Source organism: Lemur catta, chromosome 6 (assembly GCF_020740605.2).
Source record: "Lemur catta isolate mLemCat1 chromosome 6, mLemCat1.pri, whole genome shotgun sequence".
Classification (NCBI taxonomy): domain Eukaryota; kingdom Metazoa; phylum Chordata; class Mammalia; order Primates; family Lemuridae; genus Lemur; species Lemur catta.
Window position 1 is genome coordinate 11,184,450 of NC_059133.1, and position 19,790 is coordinate 11,204,239.

General features: G+C 46.6%; 1 protein-coding gene across 3 annotated transcripts; it reads right to left on the bottom strand.

The window, feature by feature from the left end:
* Window positions 1-7,913: 7,913 nt before the first annotated feature.
* Window positions 7,914-19,453, bottom strand: APOL6 (apolipoprotein L6). 3 transcript variants are annotated; one of them, XM_045552994.1, is made up of 5 exons: window positions 19,372-19,453; window positions 14,928-14,930; window positions 13,641-13,686; window positions 10,269-11,088; window positions 7,914-8,440 (listed from the first exon to the last, which is right to left on the bottom strand). In XM_045552994.1, exons 3-5 carry the CDS (start codon window positions 13,664-13,666, stop codon window positions 8,438-8,440), a joined length of 849 nt encoding a protein of 282 aa, XP_045408950.1. In that variant the 5' UTR covers window positions 13,667-13,686; window positions 14,928-14,930; window positions 19,372-19,453; the 3' UTR covers window positions 7,914-8,437. The 3 variants fall into 3 exon arrangements, with proteins under 3 accessions (XP_045408950.1, XP_045408947.1, XP_045408949.1); XM_045552991.1 differs by having other exon boundaries at window positions 7,914-8,443; XM_045552993.1 differs by lacking the exon at window positions 14,928-14,930 and having other exon boundaries at window positions 7,914-8,443.
* Window positions 19,454-19,790: the final 337 nt, after the last annotated feature.

Below are 19,790 nucleotides of genomic sequence, written 5' to 3' on the forward strand. Positions count from 1 at the left end.
CAACCCCTTGGGGTAGCTGAAAACTGAGGAAAGCTGCTTTGAGAAGCCAGGCCCATACCTCAGTAGAAGGCCCACCACCACAGACCTGGCTCCAGATCCAGAAGCAGCACCTGTGGACTTGGCTCCAGCCCTGCTTACCCATGGTACTAAAGGAAGTCCCGTCTGTCTGGTGACCCAGCAGGAGAATGTTCTTACTTACCAAAAACAGTCTGTAAAGGGTGGAGGAGGTGACTACTCCTTCAAGTGCACAGATACCAAAGCAAGGTTGCATGAGTCATGAAGAATCAGGCAAAGATAACACCACCAAAGGAAACAAAAAGCTTTAGTAACTGACCCTAAAGAAATGGAGATTCATGAAATGCTTGACAAAGAATTCAAAATAATTGTCTTAAAAATCTCACTGAGTCACAAGAAAACTGACAACTGAACAAAATCAGGAAAACTGATGAATAAAATTAGAAGTTAGAAGATACCAAGAAGCCACTAAGCCAAACAAACAAACAAACAAAAAAATAAAATTAGAAGTTCAATAAAGAAATAGAAACTATTAAAAAGAACCAAACAGAAATCCTGGAGCTGAAGAATATAATGACTGAACTGAAAAATTCAATAGAGATATTTCACAGAACACTTGATCAAGCAGAAGAATGAACCAGTAAACTCAAAGACAGGTTATTTAAAACTATCCAGTTAAAGGAACAAAAATAAAAAAGAACGTAAGTGTGAAGAAAGCCTATGGGAGCACCATCAAATGAGCTGCTATATGCATTATAGGATCTCTAGAAGGAGAAAGGGGTAGAAATCACATTTAAAGAAATAGTGGCTGAAAACTTCCCAAATCTAGGTAGAGAAAGGGATATCCAGATTCATGAAGCCCAAAAGTCTCAGATAGGTTGAACCCAAGAAGGTCTGCACTGAGACACACAATTTAATTGTCCAAAGTCAAAGACAAAGAAAACATATTGAAAGAAGCAAGAGAAAAGAGACTTGTCACATGCAAGAAAGCCCCCATAAGACTATATGTAGATTTCTCAGAAAAAAACTGGCAGGCTAAGAGAGAGAGGGATAATACATTCAAAGCACTGAAAGGAAAAAAAAAAGAAAACCCTGCCAACCAAGAATACTTAGAAAGACTGCCCTTTAAGAATGAAGATGGCTCAGCATGGTGGCTTGCACCTGTAATCCCAGCATTTTGGGAGGCCGAGGCAGGAGGATTGCTTGAGGCCAGGAGTTTGAGACCAAGGTGGACAACATCGAGAGACCCCATCTCTACAAAAAATAAAATAATTATCCAGGCACAGTGGCATGTGCCTGTAATCCCAGCTTCTCAGGAGGCTTAGGCAGGAAGATCATTTGAGTCCAGGAGTTCAAGGCTGCAGTGAGCTATGATCATGCCACTGCACTCTAGACTGGGTGACAGAGTGAGATCTCATCTAAAACAAAAAAAAAAGAAAAAGAAAAAGAAAGACCTCTTAGATAAACAAAAACTAAGGAAGCTCATCAGAACTAGACCTGCTTTACAAGAAGTACTACAGGGAGTTCTTCAAGCTGAAATAAAAAGATGCTAAACAACACAAAAGGATATGAAAGTATAAATCTCACTCCTAATTGTAAATATAATGACACACACAGAATATTGTAATATTGTAATGGTGTTTAACAGTAATATAAATTAAAAGACAAAAGTAGTAAGAATAGCTATAACCACAGAAATTTGTTAATGGAAACAATATATAGAAAGAGGTAAAATCTGACATCAATTGCATAAAGTGGGTGTGTGAGGGTGGGGGGAGTAAAGTGTACAGTTTCTATATGCAATTGAAGTTATTATTAGCTTAAAACATACCATTATAACTATAAAATATTTGATGTGATCCCCATGGTAGCCACACATTAAAAAAAGTACAGTAGATACACAAAAGATAAAGAGGAAACATTCACTACAATATATCATCAAACCACAAAGAAGGACAAGAAAAGAATAGAAGAACAAGACAACTACAAAACATGGAGGAAAAAAAAAGAACAAAATGGCAGTAATAAGTCCTTCCCTATTAATAATTACTTTAAATGTAAGTGGACTAAACTCCTCAATCAAAAGACACAGAGTGGCTGAATGTATGTTTTTTAGAAAACAATACCCAACTATATGCTGTCTACAAGAGATTCACATTAGGTTTAAGGACATATATAGGCTAAAAATAAAGGAGTAGAGAAAGATATTCCATGCAAATGGTAACCAAAAGAGTACAGAGATGGCTATCTTTGTATCAGACAAAATAGATTTCAAGTCAAAAACTATCACACGAGATTGAGAACTAAAAATAAAATCCTAACCCTCCCCAACCACTGAACAGACCCTCTCTTGGCCAATGGGACCCCGGAGAAACTTTAAAAACTCAGTTCCTGGCCATGACAAGACATTATACTTCCCTCCCTATTACATTGCAGACACAACTGACCAGCATTAATGTTAAAGTAGAGATCATAAGAACAGACTCTTTGTGACAATAAGATACCAAATTATAAACAAGGAGACTTCTACTACCCCACTCTGTATAATAGATCATCCAGACAGAAAATCAATAGAGACATAGCGGAACTGAACAACACTATAGATCAAATGGACCTAACAGATCTATATAGAACATTATGCCCAACAACAGCAGAATATTCATTCTTCTCAAGTGCACATGGAAAATTCACTGGGATAGATCATATGCTAGGTCATCAAACAAGTCGACAAATTTATGAAGACTGAAATCATTTCAAGTATCTTTTATGATCACACTGGAATAAAACTAGATATTAATAACAAAAAGAAAATAGGAAAATTCATAAATATGTGGAAATTAACACACTCTTAAACAACTAGTAAGCCAAAGAAGAAATAAAAAAGGAAATTAGAAAATATCTTGGGACAAATAAAAATGAAAACATAACATACCAAATCTAATGGAATGCAGTAAAAGTATTACTAGGAGGGAAGTTTATAGCAATAAATGTCACATTAAAGAACAAGAAGGATCTCAGATAAACAACCTAACTGTACACCTCAAGGTGTAAGTAGAAAAAAGAACAAACCAAACCCAAAATTAGCAGGTGGAAAGAAATGTTAATAATAAAGATTAGAACATAAATAAATGAGATAGAGAATAGGAAAACAATTTTTAAAATTGGTGAACTGAATTGTGTTTCTTAAAGATAAACAAAATTAGCAAACCCTTAACTAATCTAAGAACCAAAAGAGAGAAAATGCAAATAAACAAAACCAGAAATGAAGGAGGAGACGTTCCAACTGTTCCCACAGAAATAAAAGGGATCATAAGGGACTACGAACAACTGCAGGCCAACAAATGGGATAATTTAGAAGAAACAGAGAAATTCCCAGGGACATACAATATACCAAGACTGAACCAAGAAGAACTAGAAAGCATTAACAGAACAGTAACAAACGTGGGGATTGAAGGAATAATCCGAAAACTCCCAACAAAGAAAAATCTAGGATCAGGTGGCTTCGCAGGTGAATTCTACCAAACATTTAAAGAAGAATTAACACCAATCTGAAACTCTTTCAAAAAATAGAAGAGGAAATACTTCCAAACTCTTTCTATGAGGCCAGCACTCTTGAACTTCCCAGCCTCCAGAACTGAGAACTGCATCAACCTCTATTCTTTATAAATGACTTGTAGTATTCAGTTACAGCAACAGAAAATGGACTAAGACACACCATACACAAAAATCAACTCAAGATGGACTTAAAAATCTAAATGTAGACCTGAAACAATAAAACTCATAAGAGAAAACATAGAGAAAAACTTCTAGACGTTGCACTGGCCAATGATTTCTTGGATGTGACATCAAAGCACTGGCAACAAAAGTAAACATCGACATGTGAGGTTACCTCAAACTAAAAAGCTTCTGCACAGCAAAGGAAACAATTCACAAAGTGAAAAGGCAGTCTATAGAATGGGAGAAAATATTTTCAGACCATATATCTGATAATGTGTTAACACCCAAAATGTATAAGAAATTCCTACAACTCAAAAGCAAAACAAAAACAAAACAAGCAACAAAAATCCAACGTAAAAAATGGGCAAGGGACCTCAGTAGACATTTCTTCAAAGATGATACCTAAATGACCAACAGGTAATGAAAAGGTAGTCAGCATCACTCATCCTCAGAGAAATGCAAATCAAAACCACAATGAGATATCACCCCACACCTGTTATGTTGGCTACCGTAAAAAAGACAAAAGACAGCAAGCATTGGTGAGGATACGGAGAAATTGGGACCCTTGTATGTTGCTGGTGGGAATGTAAATTGGTAGCCACTATGGAAATCAGAGGTTCCTCAAAAAATTAAAAATAGAATTACCGTGTGATCCAGCAATCCTACTTCTGGGTATGTATCCAGAAGAATTGAAACCTGGATCATGAAGAGATTTCAGCACTCCTATGTTCGTTGCAGCACTGTTCACAGTAGCCAAGATGTGAAACAACCTAGATGCTCATTGGTGGAAAAACAGGTAAGGAAAATGTGGCACACACGTGGAATGGAACACTATGCAGCTTTGCAAAACGAGGAGATCCTGCCATTTGCCACAACATGCATGGACCTGCAGGACGTTATACAAGCGAAATGAGCCAGGCTGAGAAAGACAAATGCTGCATGATGTCACTTACATGTGGAATATAAAATAGTCACCCACATAAAGCAGAGTAGAAGGGGGTTGCCAGGGTCTGTGGGGAGGGAGAAATGGGGAGGTATTGGTAAAAGGGTACAAAGTTTTGTATGCACAATAAATACCCAGAGATCTACTGTACAATGTAAGGCCCGTGATTAACAGTACCGTACGTATACTTAAACATTGGCTAAGAGGGTAGATCTTAGATTAAGCGCTTTTACCGCAAGAGGGGAGAAAACCTAAGGAGGCAGGAGGAAGCTTTCCCAGGTGACAGGTAAGTTTATGGCTTTGATAACGAGGGTGGTTTGGTGGTTGCCTGGTGCAAAACTTACCTCCAAACACATCAGGTTGTACACTCTAAATATCTACAGCTTCTTGTTGTCAGTCAGACCTCAACAACAAAGCAGTTAAATGAATCAGTATTATCCAATCCCTTCAGAACCCCTAGTACTTACACAGCATTCTGCTACAGCGTACAATGAAATATGAGACACATCCTTGTTTTCAATATAGTTATAAGTAACTCAGAAAGTAAAATATAAAAGAAAAATTAACCACAATGACAAAAAGAATACACACTCATCTTCCTCTTTCTGCCTCAACACAAACCTTTTTCGTGTTTTTGAGAGGCCAAGGAAGGGTTCAAATTACTTTCAAATACTCTTTCTCCCAGACAGCTGTTTGTTTGAATGTGCCCTTGTGCACTGACTGGAACACAGTGGCCTTGTGGTTTTCTTGTCACTGTGAGTGAGTCTGATTTATGGTGGAGAACAGCTTGCGTGTCGTCACACACTCACGGGCCACCCAAAGCTCACGGCTGGCGAGAGTTGACCCGGGAGAGCCGGATTGACACAGGAAGGTTCTTTGGCCCCTTGAGGCCACTGTTAACTAAGGCACATTGCTTAGTTAATGAGGTTTATACTTTAGAAGAAGGAGAGCTTTAGTTCTCATAAGGGGTAGCAGCCTGTTGGGCGGTCACTCGATAGGTTGGGAAGTAGAGCCCTGGCCAGAAGCCAGGCACCTGTGCTTTAAAGAAGAGACAAAAGGCAACAGGATTTCATACTGAGTGGGGTGGTCAGATATAGGTATTCAACAAGCTCTAGGAGTCATGAATATTCATGAAGGGAAGTCATACACATGTAATTGCTCTTTCTCCCATCCCGTCATGGCTGGGAACTCAGTTTTAAGGTGTTTCTGGGGTCCCCCTGGCCGAGAGGGGTCCATTCAGCTAGCAGGGGGCGTAGGACTGTGTCTTTAGCTCCCACCACCACCCCCGGCTAGTCAGGCACTGATGGAGCTGGATAATTGGGGGTTCTCAAGCCCCGTCAGGGACTTGCCCTCTTCCCCAGCCAGCCCCGGGTTCAGCCTGAGGACCAGGGTGCCTAATTTGCTTGCAGTACGGGAGGGAGGGTCCTGAGCAGGACTGCTGACGACGTGTGCTGCTGTCCCAGCCCTCAGCACGGGTGGGACAAATTCACTGGCCACTTTGGCAGCCCCGACACTTTTGGAAAAGCCTTACACTTGGGTTGGTGGCGGTGTCAAGGGGTCGCTACGAGCTGACTGTCCCCATGAGGGCGTGACTGTGGTGCCTCTGCCTCACCTTTCTGAACCATAGACTGCATCTCGGGGCTGATGGGTGCTCTCCTGTTCCGACTGACCGTGGTGGCGGGGCTCGCGCCACTGCAGAACCAGCCGTGAAGAATCCTGCTCAAGCCAGAAGGGAGAGTGGGACAGTGGCGGGGGTGGGGTTGCCCTGAGTGCCCGGTGGGGAGATAGAATGAGGTGAAACCATTTGTTCCCCAGAATTCCAGGTGGCGCAGGAGGGCCTGGGTCGGAAAAGCGGACTGTGATGAGAGTGGCCTGGGGGCGAAGGTGTCGCATGGGGGGAGAGGGCAGCCCTGCTTGGGCTGGGACGTGAGGGGCCAGGGAGAGGGGGAGTGAGCGTCTGTTCAGAGCTCCCGCCCTGCATGGGAGACAGTTTGAGAATGGGAGAAGCAGGTAAAGAGGAAAGGACAGACGTCTCCTGTGCCCTTGGAGATCGGCTTAAGGGCTTTAGTAAGCGCTGGAAATTTTTCCAGGGTATTTTGCCTCCCAGACTGCTGTGACACTGTGAGTGGGCACTGTAAATCCCGCCCCAAGCGGAGTTCTGTGTTTCGTTCAGGCTACACTTACTTCGTGGCTGAGAAAACTAAACCTCAGCAGTGGGACCCAGCAAGTGAGTGTCAGAGATGAGTCTCAAATCCCCATTCTCCCCCCACCGCCCAGCCATTCCACAAGACAAACAGAACCACAAGCTCGGTGCATATTTTGTGCCAGGCATTATTATCGATAATGTTTATTCAGAACTTTACGAATGTTCCTACACTTAAGGATTTCCAAACACTAAGAAAACATTATTAAATGCAGGGAAAGCTGTTTAGTTATGTTAGTAATGCTAGCATGTTATCTTCAGTTATGCTTATGAAATAATTGTAAGAACAAGGAAATGGGAGAAACAAAAGCAGGAAATAAAATTGCGCAGACACGGGATTGCAACTATTTAAAACCCCTAGATCCTAAGATTCATAAAATAAAGACCAGCAGGCTGTACTCCAAAATGTTGATAGTGGCTCTCTTTCCACTACACTTTAAAAATCTTTTCTAAACGGCTCATGATCTATTTTACTGTTACAATGTGGGGAGAAAAGTCCTCCCTCCTCTTCCTCCAGGAGGCTGCCACCTTTATCTTAGGGATCCCACTCTGTGGATTCTAGTTTTAAAAAAGAATCTGCATCGTGCAAAAACCTTTTGGCACACAGATGTTCGTTTTACCACGATGTATAATAAAAAATGTGAAATCGCCTAAATATTCATGAAAGGAGAGGGGCAAAAGCTCACTGCTTGTTGGTTTCGGCTTCTCTACCTCCTTTCTCCTTCATGTTGTCCCCAGGCAGTCCCAGCAACAGGAGGCAAAGGCCTGTGACCTGGTTCTGACCAACCAGAGCGGACCCTGGACTTCCGCCCCGCCCCCTTCGACTCTGGGCTGGGAGTGCACCTGGCGTGCTGCGGCCACCCCGCCTGTGTGGGAGGCGGAAAGACAGACACCAGACAACGTGTTTATCCTCTGGATCCAGACACAGCTGAAGCCTGCTGTATCCCGAGCTAGTTAAGGACGTGCGTCAGTGAACTCCGCCAGTTTGAGTTGGTTTTGAACATTTAAAACAGAAAGATCGATGACCAGTCATTGTCTGATTAAAAGATTATATGTGTGGTCAGGAGAATATTTTGTAACATAAAAAGCAAACTCATGGGGGGCAGAAACCCGTACTGTGTAAAGCCCCAAGGGAGGGTCCCCCGTGCACGGGCCGTCTAATGACAATGGCGTAATGGCCTAAAGCCAGCACGTCAACCCGAAAGCAAAGGAAGCACAGGAAAGAAACTCCATGCCAAAATGCCAACCTTGTTACCCTTGGTTGGTGCATTGTTTGTTCCTATTTTTTTTACTTTCCTGAACTTAAAAAAAAAATTGTATTTAATATCCATGCACTACTTTAAAAACAGCAGTTAAAGCACAGAAAAGAAAAAAAATACTTTTCAGATAGGTGAACTGAGCGGCCAGGAGAACTCATGCAGGTTCCGAGGTCCGGAAGGAGGCGAGTGTTGGGGAGATGCGAGATGCGCAGGGGCTCCGCCTCTCTCCTTCCCACTGGAATGTGGCCGGGCAGGTTCCAGGGGCGTCTTTTGAGTGCAGGCCGGTATCTGAGCCAGCGATTACTGCTAGGGTGGGGGAGGAAGAGACACAGAGACATGGCATCTGCATTAACCAGAGATTAGCTTGTACCGCAGGAGGGGAGACTCACTGTCTCTATGCATCTGTACAACAAGAACCCTTGCTGGCCACGTGCTTCCTCCTCCCTCATCTTCCCTTGGCTGGTGCCACGCCTGCCACCTTCCTACGGGAGGCCTTTGTTTCGTTCTATAGCTCAGGGTGCTATGTAAGCTTCAGCCATGTGGCCCTTTTTTGAGTTTCATATTTTGTGTGGCTCCCGTGTGCTTGTACGTGAATACCTTCTGTTAGAACCGGTTTCCCTCGGCCCCAGGAACAGAGAGGCAGAGTCACCGAGGCTGCAAAAGGCAAAGGAGTTTACTGGCTAGCTCGAGCTAGGGTCCAAGTCCCAGAGCGCCAACCCAGTGGCCTCTCCACGAACCAGGACCCCGCCCTGGGGTAAAAATTAACCTTTTATACCTTTCAGTAGGTTACATACGCTGGGCACACCAGCCCCCTCCCTCCCTTAGTTCATTTGCTCCTTCAAGAGTGGCTGATTGTGTTGGCCTCTGATTGGTTGGTTTCAAGTCTCAGGACCTTTTAGTTGTTATCAGCGTCATTTCGGGGAAGGGGAGGACCTGCGTTGGGGAAACCGAAACTTAGGCCTATTCCAGGAGGTCCAGCCTGCCATGGAGTCACTCCTGCTCTTTTTCCTGTTTCACACTTCATGTGCCTTTTCTCCTATTCCTCTGTCTATTGTCAGTTTGTTTTAAAGATTCAAATTATTGACACTTCAAGAGGTGGAAAGAAAGTTCCTTCTGTCCCTACGATAGAATTAAGTGGTGGGGCCTTTGAGGAGGTGACTGAGTCATGAGGGCACGGCCCTCGTGGATGGGTCTCGTGCCCGTATCAAAGGTGCCGTCTGTGAAGCGGAGAGTGAGCTCTTGGAAGACACTGAATCTGCTGCTGCCACTGCTGCTGCCTTGATCTTGGACTTCCAGCCTCCAGAACTGTGAGCATACATTTCTGTTGTTTATAACTTCCCCAGTCTAAGGTCTTTTGTTATAGCAGCCTGAACAGACTAAGACATTTGGCAAGTGACGTAACCTCCTTGTCTTAGTTATCTCAGCTGCTGTGACAAAATACCACAGATTGGGTGACTTAAGCAATCATTTTCTCATTTTCTCACATTTCTAGAGGCTGGAAGTCCCGGATGAAGGTACTGGCCCATTCAGAGGGGGCTCTGGCGAGGGCTTTCTTCTTCCTGGCGTGCGAAGGGCCACCTTCTCCCTGTGCCCTCACATGGCCTTTCCTCGGTTCAGGTGGCAGGGAGGGCCCTCTTGTGTTTCCTCCTCCTCAGATAAGGAGATCCATTCCATTGCATCTGGCCCCACCCTTAAGACCTCATTCAACCCTAATTACCTCCCCAAAGCATCATCTCTAAATACAGCCATGCTGGGCTCAGGGCTTCAACATAGGAATTCGGGAGAGAACACAATTCAGTCCCAAACCCTCCCTGTGGCTCAGGACCCTCACTGAGGGGACTCTTTTCCCAGCATGTCTGCCTTAAGGAGTTTTCGACGGAGAAACAGAAAGTACGACCAGGTCTGTCCAGGGCAGGCACCCTCAGCTTCAAGGTGTACTTGATACTATTTGGGCCTCCAGGGCCACCATATGCCCATGTCCTGAAGAACATCCATGCCCTCTCTCTCTCTCTTTCTCTCTCTCTCTCTCTCTCTCTGGAACACGCACACATGCGCGTGCACACCCACAGGCCCCAGTTAACCCCCCAACCCCCACCCTGGCCCTTCCCGGAGAGGGAAATCTTGACCTCACCCAGGGCTGCTGCAGCCTCTCGTGTTGCTCAGTGAGTTCCTTCAGTTTCGTTTCCAGCTCCGAAGCCTGGGCCCTCAGCTCATCTGCAAGCTCTGTTGTTGCTCCCTCCTTCAGATGCTTCCAGTCCCTCGAAGCAGCGGCCAAGTCCAGGCCAAGGCTGAAGCCGGTCAGTGCACTTCCCACGATGCGAGCACTTTTTGTCATGGCCAGTGCTGTGCCCCCAAAGGCCTTTTGCACCTGCCTGCTCCTTCGGGCCGAGATGTGGCCAGTGGTCATCAGGCGGTTGGCGGCCTTGACCAAGCGGGGGTGGGCTTTGGCTTTCTGAAAGGCACGGAGGCTCTTCTTCATGTTGTTGACAGTGTGGGCAACGCTACAGACAATGCTGCCGGCTACTGAGATATAGATTTCTTCCTCGGCCTCATCCTCACTGGCCACTAGGTCGCTGGCCTGAGCTTGGGCTTTTTTCTTGTGAGAGCATTCCAACTGGTTGGTCACAATGCTGGTGACTCCAGCTGCTGCCCCCAAACTTTGACCAGCAGTGGAGAGTAGCAGGCTCCCTCCTCCTGTCACCGGAGCCAGGACTAACCCCAGGATGGACGCAACTCCAGAGACGACAGCCACGGAGTTGGCCACCAGGTTGGTCTTGGTGAATGTTTTGTGTCTTTTGTCGACATCCTCTGCAAGGGCATAGAGTTTTTTAATGTTCACTTCTAGATCTTGTTTCAATCTGGGAAACTCTCTCAAAAATATTTTTTCTTCAGCTGACAGATGATCTTCTGGCTCCTCATCTTCGCTTGGAGGAATGTCCTCCTTCTTGTCCCTGTGGACGAGTGAAATAAAGATTTTGCTCAACTTCCCAGATGGGAAAGCCCAACTCTTCCTCAGGGCCCCGTGGCTTCCAGATGTTCCTTCCACTCTCAACTGCAAACCCTCACTGCATCTCCCTGGAAAGTCCCCTGAGAAGTCCCAGAGCCTCGGTGAGTGATTTGACCTTTGCTAAAAGCCACTGGTTCCCTGAAGAAAAGCAACACGTAAGAGGGGCCTCTGGAGGGACAGACGGAGTGACCTTGGCCTTGGCCAAAGAGCTGGGGAAGGCAGAGTAGCTCTGAGGGAGGGTGTCAGCCTTGTCCAGAGAGACGGTGGCACTGCCGTGGAGGGGGAGTGGGGAACCGCTAAGATCCTACTCCAGACAAGGAACTTGGGGCCAGTGGAGGGAGAGATCCAGGGGAAGCAGGAGAAAGAGGAGCCCAGATGATGGGCGGGGGAGGGGAGCTCTATGTAGGTTCAGCCGAGTCAGAGGGAGGCAGGGCCATGTTGTATAAGACGTCCTCCACTTCGATGACCTTGAATTCGGCTACTCTGGGTGCACCTTTGCTTCTATCAGGAGGTGCACATTGAAAAGTTCAGAATAAATTATTATTATTATTTTTTTTTTTTTTTTTGAGACAGAGTCTCGCTTTGTTGCCTGGGGTTGGAGTGAGTGCCGTGGCATCAGCCTAGCTCACAGCAACCTCAGACTCCTGGGCTTCAGTGATCCTACTGCCTCAGCCTCCCGGGTAGCTGGGACTACAGGCACGCACCACCATGCCCGGCTAATTTTTTCTATATAGATTTTTAGTTGGCCAGATAATTTCTTTCTATTTTTTTAGTAGAGACGGGGTCTCACTCTTGCTCAAGCTGGTTTCGAACTCCTGATCTCGAGCGATCCACCCGCCTCGGCCTCCCAGAGGGCTAGGATTACAGGCGTGAGCCACCGCGCCCGGCCCAGAATAAATTATTATTAATGTTGGGAACATTCTCCTTGTTCTTGGCCAGTTCTGTGTGGCCCCTCAAGCAGACAGGATTGGTCCCTCATAGAAGAGGTTTGGGACAAAGGGACCCAGGCCGCTTTCCCCCAACACTGTGCAGGACAAAGGGTGAAGGGATCTTTGCCGGCCTGGTTGACTTTGGCCTTCACGGGAGAGCAGTGTCAGGTGAAAGCAAAGCCCACACTTGGGGCGCTTTCTCCTGCCTGGGGCCATTTGTGCATGTCCTTCAGGGCCACCTGAGCTAGCGAGCCAGGAGGCCTGGCGATGACACAGATCATGATGACACAGAAGCCCTGGCCCGGAGGGAACAGCAGAGCCGGCAGGAGCCCTGCAGAGGACCTGAGCTGCCCTTTACCCTTCAGGGGAGGGGTCTGAAACCCCCGGAGCACAGGGGGCTCCTCCAGAGGAATGTGCAAGGTAAAGACGGCGCCCTGGACAAGGTCAGAGCGTGGAGGCTCACCCCCTCATCTGTCAGCGTCAGGACTTCCTCACCGCAGTGTACAGACACACATGAGTATATCTACCTTCCAAATAATCTCTCTCTCTGCACACACACACACAATCCTCTATGGAAAAGATTTGAAACCAGATATACCACCAAGGAAACCCTTTAGTGTTAATGAATTAATAAAGGCCCAGTGAATAAGCAGATGTAAATCAGTCAACGGAATAGAAGGTCGCCAGGGGCACGTGGTGGAGAAGGGTGGGATGAAGGCCAGGGGGAGCCCCGCCGAGGAACCCCAGACATTACAGAGGCCGCAGTCTAGCCCCCCCCATCTGTGTTTCCACACGGCATGTTGGATAAAAACAGACAGCAAATGCATACATAGCTGCAAAGATCAACAACGCTGCTGTGCATTGACTATAGAGTGTTGTTTTTAATGTGCTTGGCGGCTGGCGGAAGCTTGGCTTCATGTGTTTCTTAGTTAGACCAAACGTCTCCCACTTGGACATGCCTCAGCACATCCTGTACCAGGCGGCGACATCTTCAGCGTCAGGTAAGCGTGCAGTCGGTTCCGAGAGACACCATGCACGCACGCAGTTCACCTAATTCACCCTGCAAATGCCTGCTGCTTGGCCACACTGTGCTGGGGGCCGGTGGTACCACGTCTGCTGATGAACGGATAATTTGGCTTCAATTCATTAATCTGTTAACACTAAAGGCCTTCCTGGGTGGTTTATGAACCAAAATAACTGAGTTCCTGCCTTCATGGGACTCACAGAGGTGGCCTCAGGGTGGGGTGACTTGTGCCCTTAGAGTTCTGTTGCCTGACGCTGTGCACCTAAATCTTGACTCACTCTCCAAAATATTTAGTTTAGCTCCATGGAATTTTTTTTTCCCCTAGGAGACCATATTTCCACATGTATGTTGGAGACTAGTGGGAAGACAGGGCCCGCTTTCCCGGCGGAGTGTGCTTTTTTCCTTGTCGCGAGGGTGCCGCAGCAGCTCAGGGGAGCTAGCCCTTCCCCAGGGACCAGGCTCTTCCCGTTACCTTTTCAAACCGTCTCCAGCCTCACGTTCTTACCCTCCCAGGGAGGCCCGCAGTGTGGACCTTGTGCATACCCTGTGCAGTGTGACACCAAATCCATGTCTCCACGGGCCGAGTGATCTGGTTGGGAATGTGGAAAACAAGATTACTGCATGTATCATGAAGCCTTATGAAATTAAAGTATGGAAAGATCTTAGATTATGTGGAATCAAAATAATAATGAAACACTTTTGGTGTGCTAAATCTGTGCAAATTATTATTTTTAAATTTTATATGTCGATGATGCTTACATACAATTACATACACGCAATGAAGTACTCAGTTCAATAAGTTTTGACATCTGTGTTGGAGGGTAGCAGAATATGTCACCCCAAAATGTGCCACTTTGGCATAAGAATTATCTCGAGCTGAAGGCAATTGAGAAGAAATAGATACAAAGAAAGCTCTCTGCCCTCCCCCTCTTTGCCTAAAAGCAGGACATTGAACTACAGGGATAAAAGTGTCCCTCCCCTCCTCACTGCCAGAAAGGACAAAGTGTGATGACCCAAGATGGCTTGTCCATCAGCCTAGAGACAGCACTGGAGGCATCTTGACAAACTAGCCTCTTTCACCACGGCTTTCCCATTATTTCTTCCTGCTGACCTTAGCCGCCGTTAGTTTTGTCTGCCCACAATTTGTCAGCCCTAGACAATCAGGGTCCTTTTTCCTTGTCTTGTTATAGTTCTAAAATTGTATTATTCTCTGTTGAAGATGTTGTATAAACAGGAAGTTCTAAGCCACCTCTTTGAGAGTTATTGATTGCCTGGGCATCTCCCAGGTTTACACGAGATATGCATGTCAGTAAACTTCTGTTTGTTTTTCTCTTGTTAATCTGTGTTGGGTTACTGGGTCCCAGCTGAGAACTCAAAAGACTAGAAGGAAAACTATTCTTTCTCTCCCTTACAATAAACGCCCAAGTGATCACCAGCCAGGTCAAGATACAGAGCAAGACTTCCTCCCTCCAGGCAACACGCAGCCCACCCAGGGGTGACCCTGATTCTTCTATTAACCATTGATTAGTTTGCATAGTCTTGAAATTTTCATGTAAGTGGAGCCGTTTGTTTGGTCACTAAAGCTGATCACTCTAGCTGCTTCCGGGAATCAGAACATTTACAAACATTCCCATTGCCCCGTAGGGGGTCCCTGTCCTGCGCTATCTGTAGGGTAGGATCTGTTGTCTGTCTCTATCTCAATAAACTTTCTGTCGCTAGTTGGCTCACTCTCAACTTCTTTCCTGGGTGAAGCCAAGAACCCGCTGGGAGAGTTGTGTGGGGTTGGGGGCTTTCCTCCCTTTCTTGGAGCACCCCCTGCATCAGAAAGACCTTCTGTCCTTGTAAGTTTAGGCAAATGGAGAAAAGACAGAGAACTTTCCTGCACCTGTTTCTTTTTAATTGCCTTCATAAGCCCAACAATCCTATGCCAAGAGGCATATTTTGGGGTGGCATATTCTGAGCTCCCATAGCTATTATGAACAAGTTGACTATAATGATTAAAGGGTCATTTTCATAGCACAAAGCAATAATTTATAAGGCCCCTTTGTACAAATTACATTCCCAAGGACATAATATTATGTGTGATATTGTGACTTATAGTACTGAGTATAGATTTGGTCCTCATCCCCATTCCTGGCACAGAGCTCCTAAAACCCTTGAAATTTCCTAAGCAATAAGAGCTACACAGGTGCAAAGAGCATCTTTCATTATTCATAACAAGTCCCTTTCAACCACACCTGAGTTTATGTTAATGAGGTGACTAGAGAGAGCCCCTAAGGATGGGCTGTTGGTTGCCAGGGGAACCAACAGTGTGGTTAGACCTTCCAGCCCCACCCCTCGGCCCCCAGGAAGGGAGAGGCACTGGAGATTGACTTAATCACCAGTGGCCAATGGTTTAATCAATCATGACTTTGTAATGAAGCCTCCATCCAATCGCAGAAGGACGGGGTTCAGAAGGCTTGCGCTGGTGAACACACGGAGGGTCCTGGAGGGGGGCGTGCCCGGAGAGGGTGTGGAAGCTCTCTGCCCATGCCGCAACACCTTGCCCTGTGTACCCCTCTTCCACCTGGCTCTTCCCGACCGTATCCTTTTAGAAACTGTAATTACAAGTAAATGTTTCCCTGTGTTTTGTGAGCTGTTCTAGCAAATTATTGAACCTGAGGAGAGGATCATGGAAACCTGCTGTTTGTCGCCAAGTCGGACAGCGGTTGTGGGTAACCTGCAGACCCACCGCTGGCATCTGAAGTGGGGGGCAGTCCTGTGGGACGGAGCCCTTAACCTGTGGGATCTAATACTATCTCCAGGTAGATAATGTCAGCACTGAGTTAAATTGTAGGACCCCCCACTGGGTTCCCACCTAGAAGTAGAGAATTGCTTGGTGTGGGAAAGAAAAAATTCAACACACATTTTGGTAATCAGTAGCAGTGAATTGGTGTGAGTGTTGAGGCTAGTAGAGAGGAAATAGGAGTTTCCGTCACATTATGAGAACTGCAGAAGGCCCCATCTGAGCATACAGGTGGGGTCTGAAATCCACCCCAGGATCTACTTGCCAAGGGTGAGACCTGGGGACCGGGGTGGGGGGAGGGGTGCCACATCGGTCTGGAGAAAGGGGCATTTTTATTTATTGACTGGTTGATTGCACGGAGGTGCCATCCACTTGTAGAGCCACGTGTCTGCAGAGCGGCACCCACTTGGCAGGGGAAGGACTTTTCTAATATGCTCTACGGCCCCATATTGGCCTCGATCTAACGTACATGTTAAAATGATCATTCTGGCTGGAAAACAGTCTGTAGGTCTATATATCAGAAAAGCCATCACTTTTTCTTCTCTTACACACTCAACACAACACACTTCTGTGACCAAAATGTGTGTGGAGTTTTCTCCCTACCAACAACCAGTTCTCCAGTGGACACCTGCTGGGTATCCTATCATTCAATCTAATTGACACTATCTACCTGGGGATAGTGTCAGATCCCAGAGGCTGAGGGCTCAATCCCATAATACTGCCCTCCACTTAAGATGCCAATCAGCAGGTCAGGCCTCCAGACCAACAGGATACAAAATGGGGGTTACCATGACTCCCTCCTCAAGTTTGATTAATTTGCTAGAGCAGACCACAGAACTCAGGGCAACCCTGTACTTACACATGCCCCTTTATTAATATTATAAAGGATATTACAAAGGATAGAGGTGAACAGCCAGTTAAAGAGATACACAGGGCAAGGGATGTGGGAAGGGGTGTCTGCAGGTGCCATCTCTGGGTGCACCATCCCCCAGGTACCTCCATGTGTTCAGCAGTCTGGAAGCTCTTTGAACCCTGTAGCTCAGGGATTTTTATGACGACTTCATCGTTTGGCATGATCAATTAATAACTTAATCTCCAGCCCTCTGTGCTTCCTGGGATCTGTTCTGTGTCAGGAACTGTGGTCCAGCGCCAAATATTAGAACATGCTGTGGTTTAAATGTGTCCCCCAAAGTTCGTGTGTTGGAAACTTAATTCCCCAATGCAACCGTGTTGAGAAGTGGGACTTTTAAGAGGTCATTGGGTCACGGGGGCTCTGCCCTCCTGAATGGATTAACTCTGTAGTCACGGGAGGGGAGTGGGTTCCTGATAAAAGGTTGAGTTCAGCCCCTTCCCCTCCCTTTCTCGCACACGCTCTCTTGCCCTTGTGTCTTCCGCCACGGGATGACGTGGCACGAGGGCCCTCACCAGGTGCCAGCACCTTGCTACTGGACTTCCCAGTCTCCAGAGCTGTGAGAAATACATTTCTTTTCTTTATAAATTCCTCAGTTTTTGGTATTCTGTTATAACAGTGCAAAACAGATGAAGACAGAGCCAAAGATTCTTCTAGTGCTCCTGTCTACAAAGGTTTTAGGAGCTATATGTCAGGAGCTGGGGGCTGGGACCTATACGTATATTTTTTTATTATTTCTCAAATTGCAAGAGAGGAGGCAGGGAGCCCAGCTGGGAAGTGACTGCAGTAGTTGGAGCAAGAGGTGAGGGCAGCTTGGACCAGGTTGGGAGGGGTGATGAGAGTGGCTGGAGCTGCAGGAACTCATGGGCTGCCCCAGTGGATGTGGGAGGTGAGAGAGTAGAGTCGACGGTGACTTCAAGCTTTGCAGCCTGAACATCTGTTGGAATGAAGATCCCATTTACTGAGAAGGGAAGGGTTGGAGGGGTTTTGGCGGGATGTGTGTGTCGTGGGGTGTAATGGAGTTCAGTGTGGGGTGAGTTAGGTTTCAGATACCCCTTGGTCATCCAGGTGGGGTTGGGTAGGCAGTGCGTATCTGAGTCTTGTTCTGGCTGGGAGATCAAATATGGGAGCCATGCGTGTAGAAAGCAGTTAAAGTCACGACTGGGTGGAGAACCCTAGAGAAAGAGGAATAATAGCGGCAAATGTGGTCCACGTGTTAGCGTAGGGAACTAGGAGACGGGGCTGACATGGGATGCGGGGGCTTGCAGAGTGGGTGCAGGTGTTAAAGTCTAACTAAGGTGGGGTGATAACCACAGACGAGAAGTGGCCTCAGCTGGCTTGTCAGTTATCTAGGTCCCCTTACAGGTGGCTAATTACAATAAATATTACTGCATTGTGGTTTTAAAATTTCCCCACCCTTTGAAATCACCATGACAGTTCCTGAAACAACTATATAAAATATCCAAATAGAAGCAAACCAATTCTGGGAATTACTGCCCAAATTCGTAATAAAAGCCACCCCTTTAGCTTTGAATATTCCTCCCCTCAACTTACGAAACTTCAAAAGACCAAAAACCACATTTTCTCAGTGAAGCTGCATTTTTTGAGCCTGCCCACGGGAGGGGCGGAGCGGGGGCGAGGAGAGAGAAAATTTTCACTTTTGCTTTCAATAAAAGCTGCTTGCTCTGGCAAGGGGAAGATGAGACCTGGTAGGTCATATCACATTTTTTTTTGTTTTCCCTGGTGTCAGCCTAGCTCACAGCAACCTCAAACTCCTGGGCTCAAGCAATACTCCTGCTTCAGCCTCCCGAGTAGCTGGGACTACAGGCATGCGCCACCATGCCCGGCTATTTTTTTTTTATATATATTTTTAGTTGTCCAGCTAATTTCTTTCTATTTTTAGTAGAGTCTGGGGGTCTCACTCTTGCTCAGGCTAGTCTTAAACTCCTGAGCTCAAACAATCCACCTGCTTCAGCCTCCCAGAGTGCTAGGATTACAGGCGTGAGCCACTGCCCCCGGCCTCACATTCTTAATCATGTTTTCACATCCCCATGAGGGAGAGATTGCTACCTGGTTTAACACTAAGGCCAGGTGCGTGATGCCTATAATCATAGCACTCTGGGAAGCCAAGGTGGGAGGATCGCTTGAGGTCAGAGTTCAAGCCCAGCCTGAGCAAGAGCAAGACCCCGTCTCTACTAAAAAAAATAGCAAAATTAGCCAGGTGTGGTGGCAGGCACTTGTAGTCCCAGCTACTCTGGAGGCGGATGCAGGAGGATCGCTTCAACCCAGGAGTTTGAAGTTACAGCAAGCTATGATGATGCCACTGTACTCTAGCTAGGGTGACAGTGAGACTCTGTCTCAAAACCAAAACCAAACCAAAACAAAAAAACACACTGAGAAGTTGAGCCTTGGATCAGCCAAGCTCACAGAGTGAGTGGCTGGCTGGGATTTGAATGCTGGCCATCCTGACAACAGCTGTTTTCCCTGAACCAGGTGTCTGCCCACCCCTTGGGCACCTTGACCTTAAATTAAAGGACTGCAGCAACTCCCTGTCCCCCGCCCCACCCGTGCAGTCCCACCTTCTCTCCACGGAGCTCTCACAAGTGGCGTGTGGTCCTGTGCCTCTGTCCTTGCCTCTCTGAGGGCCTCTGGTCCGGCAGGTGGCTGTGAGTGTCTGGGCTGCAGAGGGGAAATGGAAGAGTCGGGGAGACGTCCCAGGCTCTGTGAGTGGCTCCTCTGGAGGGATTGATTGTGAAACTGGTTTCTGCTGTAAACAACAGAAAAGCAACACCCATTAGCAACTGAGCCTGTACCAGGAAATCGTGTACTGGTAGAAAAACTGCTTTCATTTTTCTTGGGTCATTAAGTGTGGAACGTCCCATTTCGTTAAGTGCTAAGTTTGACAGTTGACATCTCTGACATTTTGCTTTGATGCTCTTTTTTTTTTGTGTGTGTGTGTGTGAAGGTACATCCTCATTCTTTCAAACGCATATTTTGG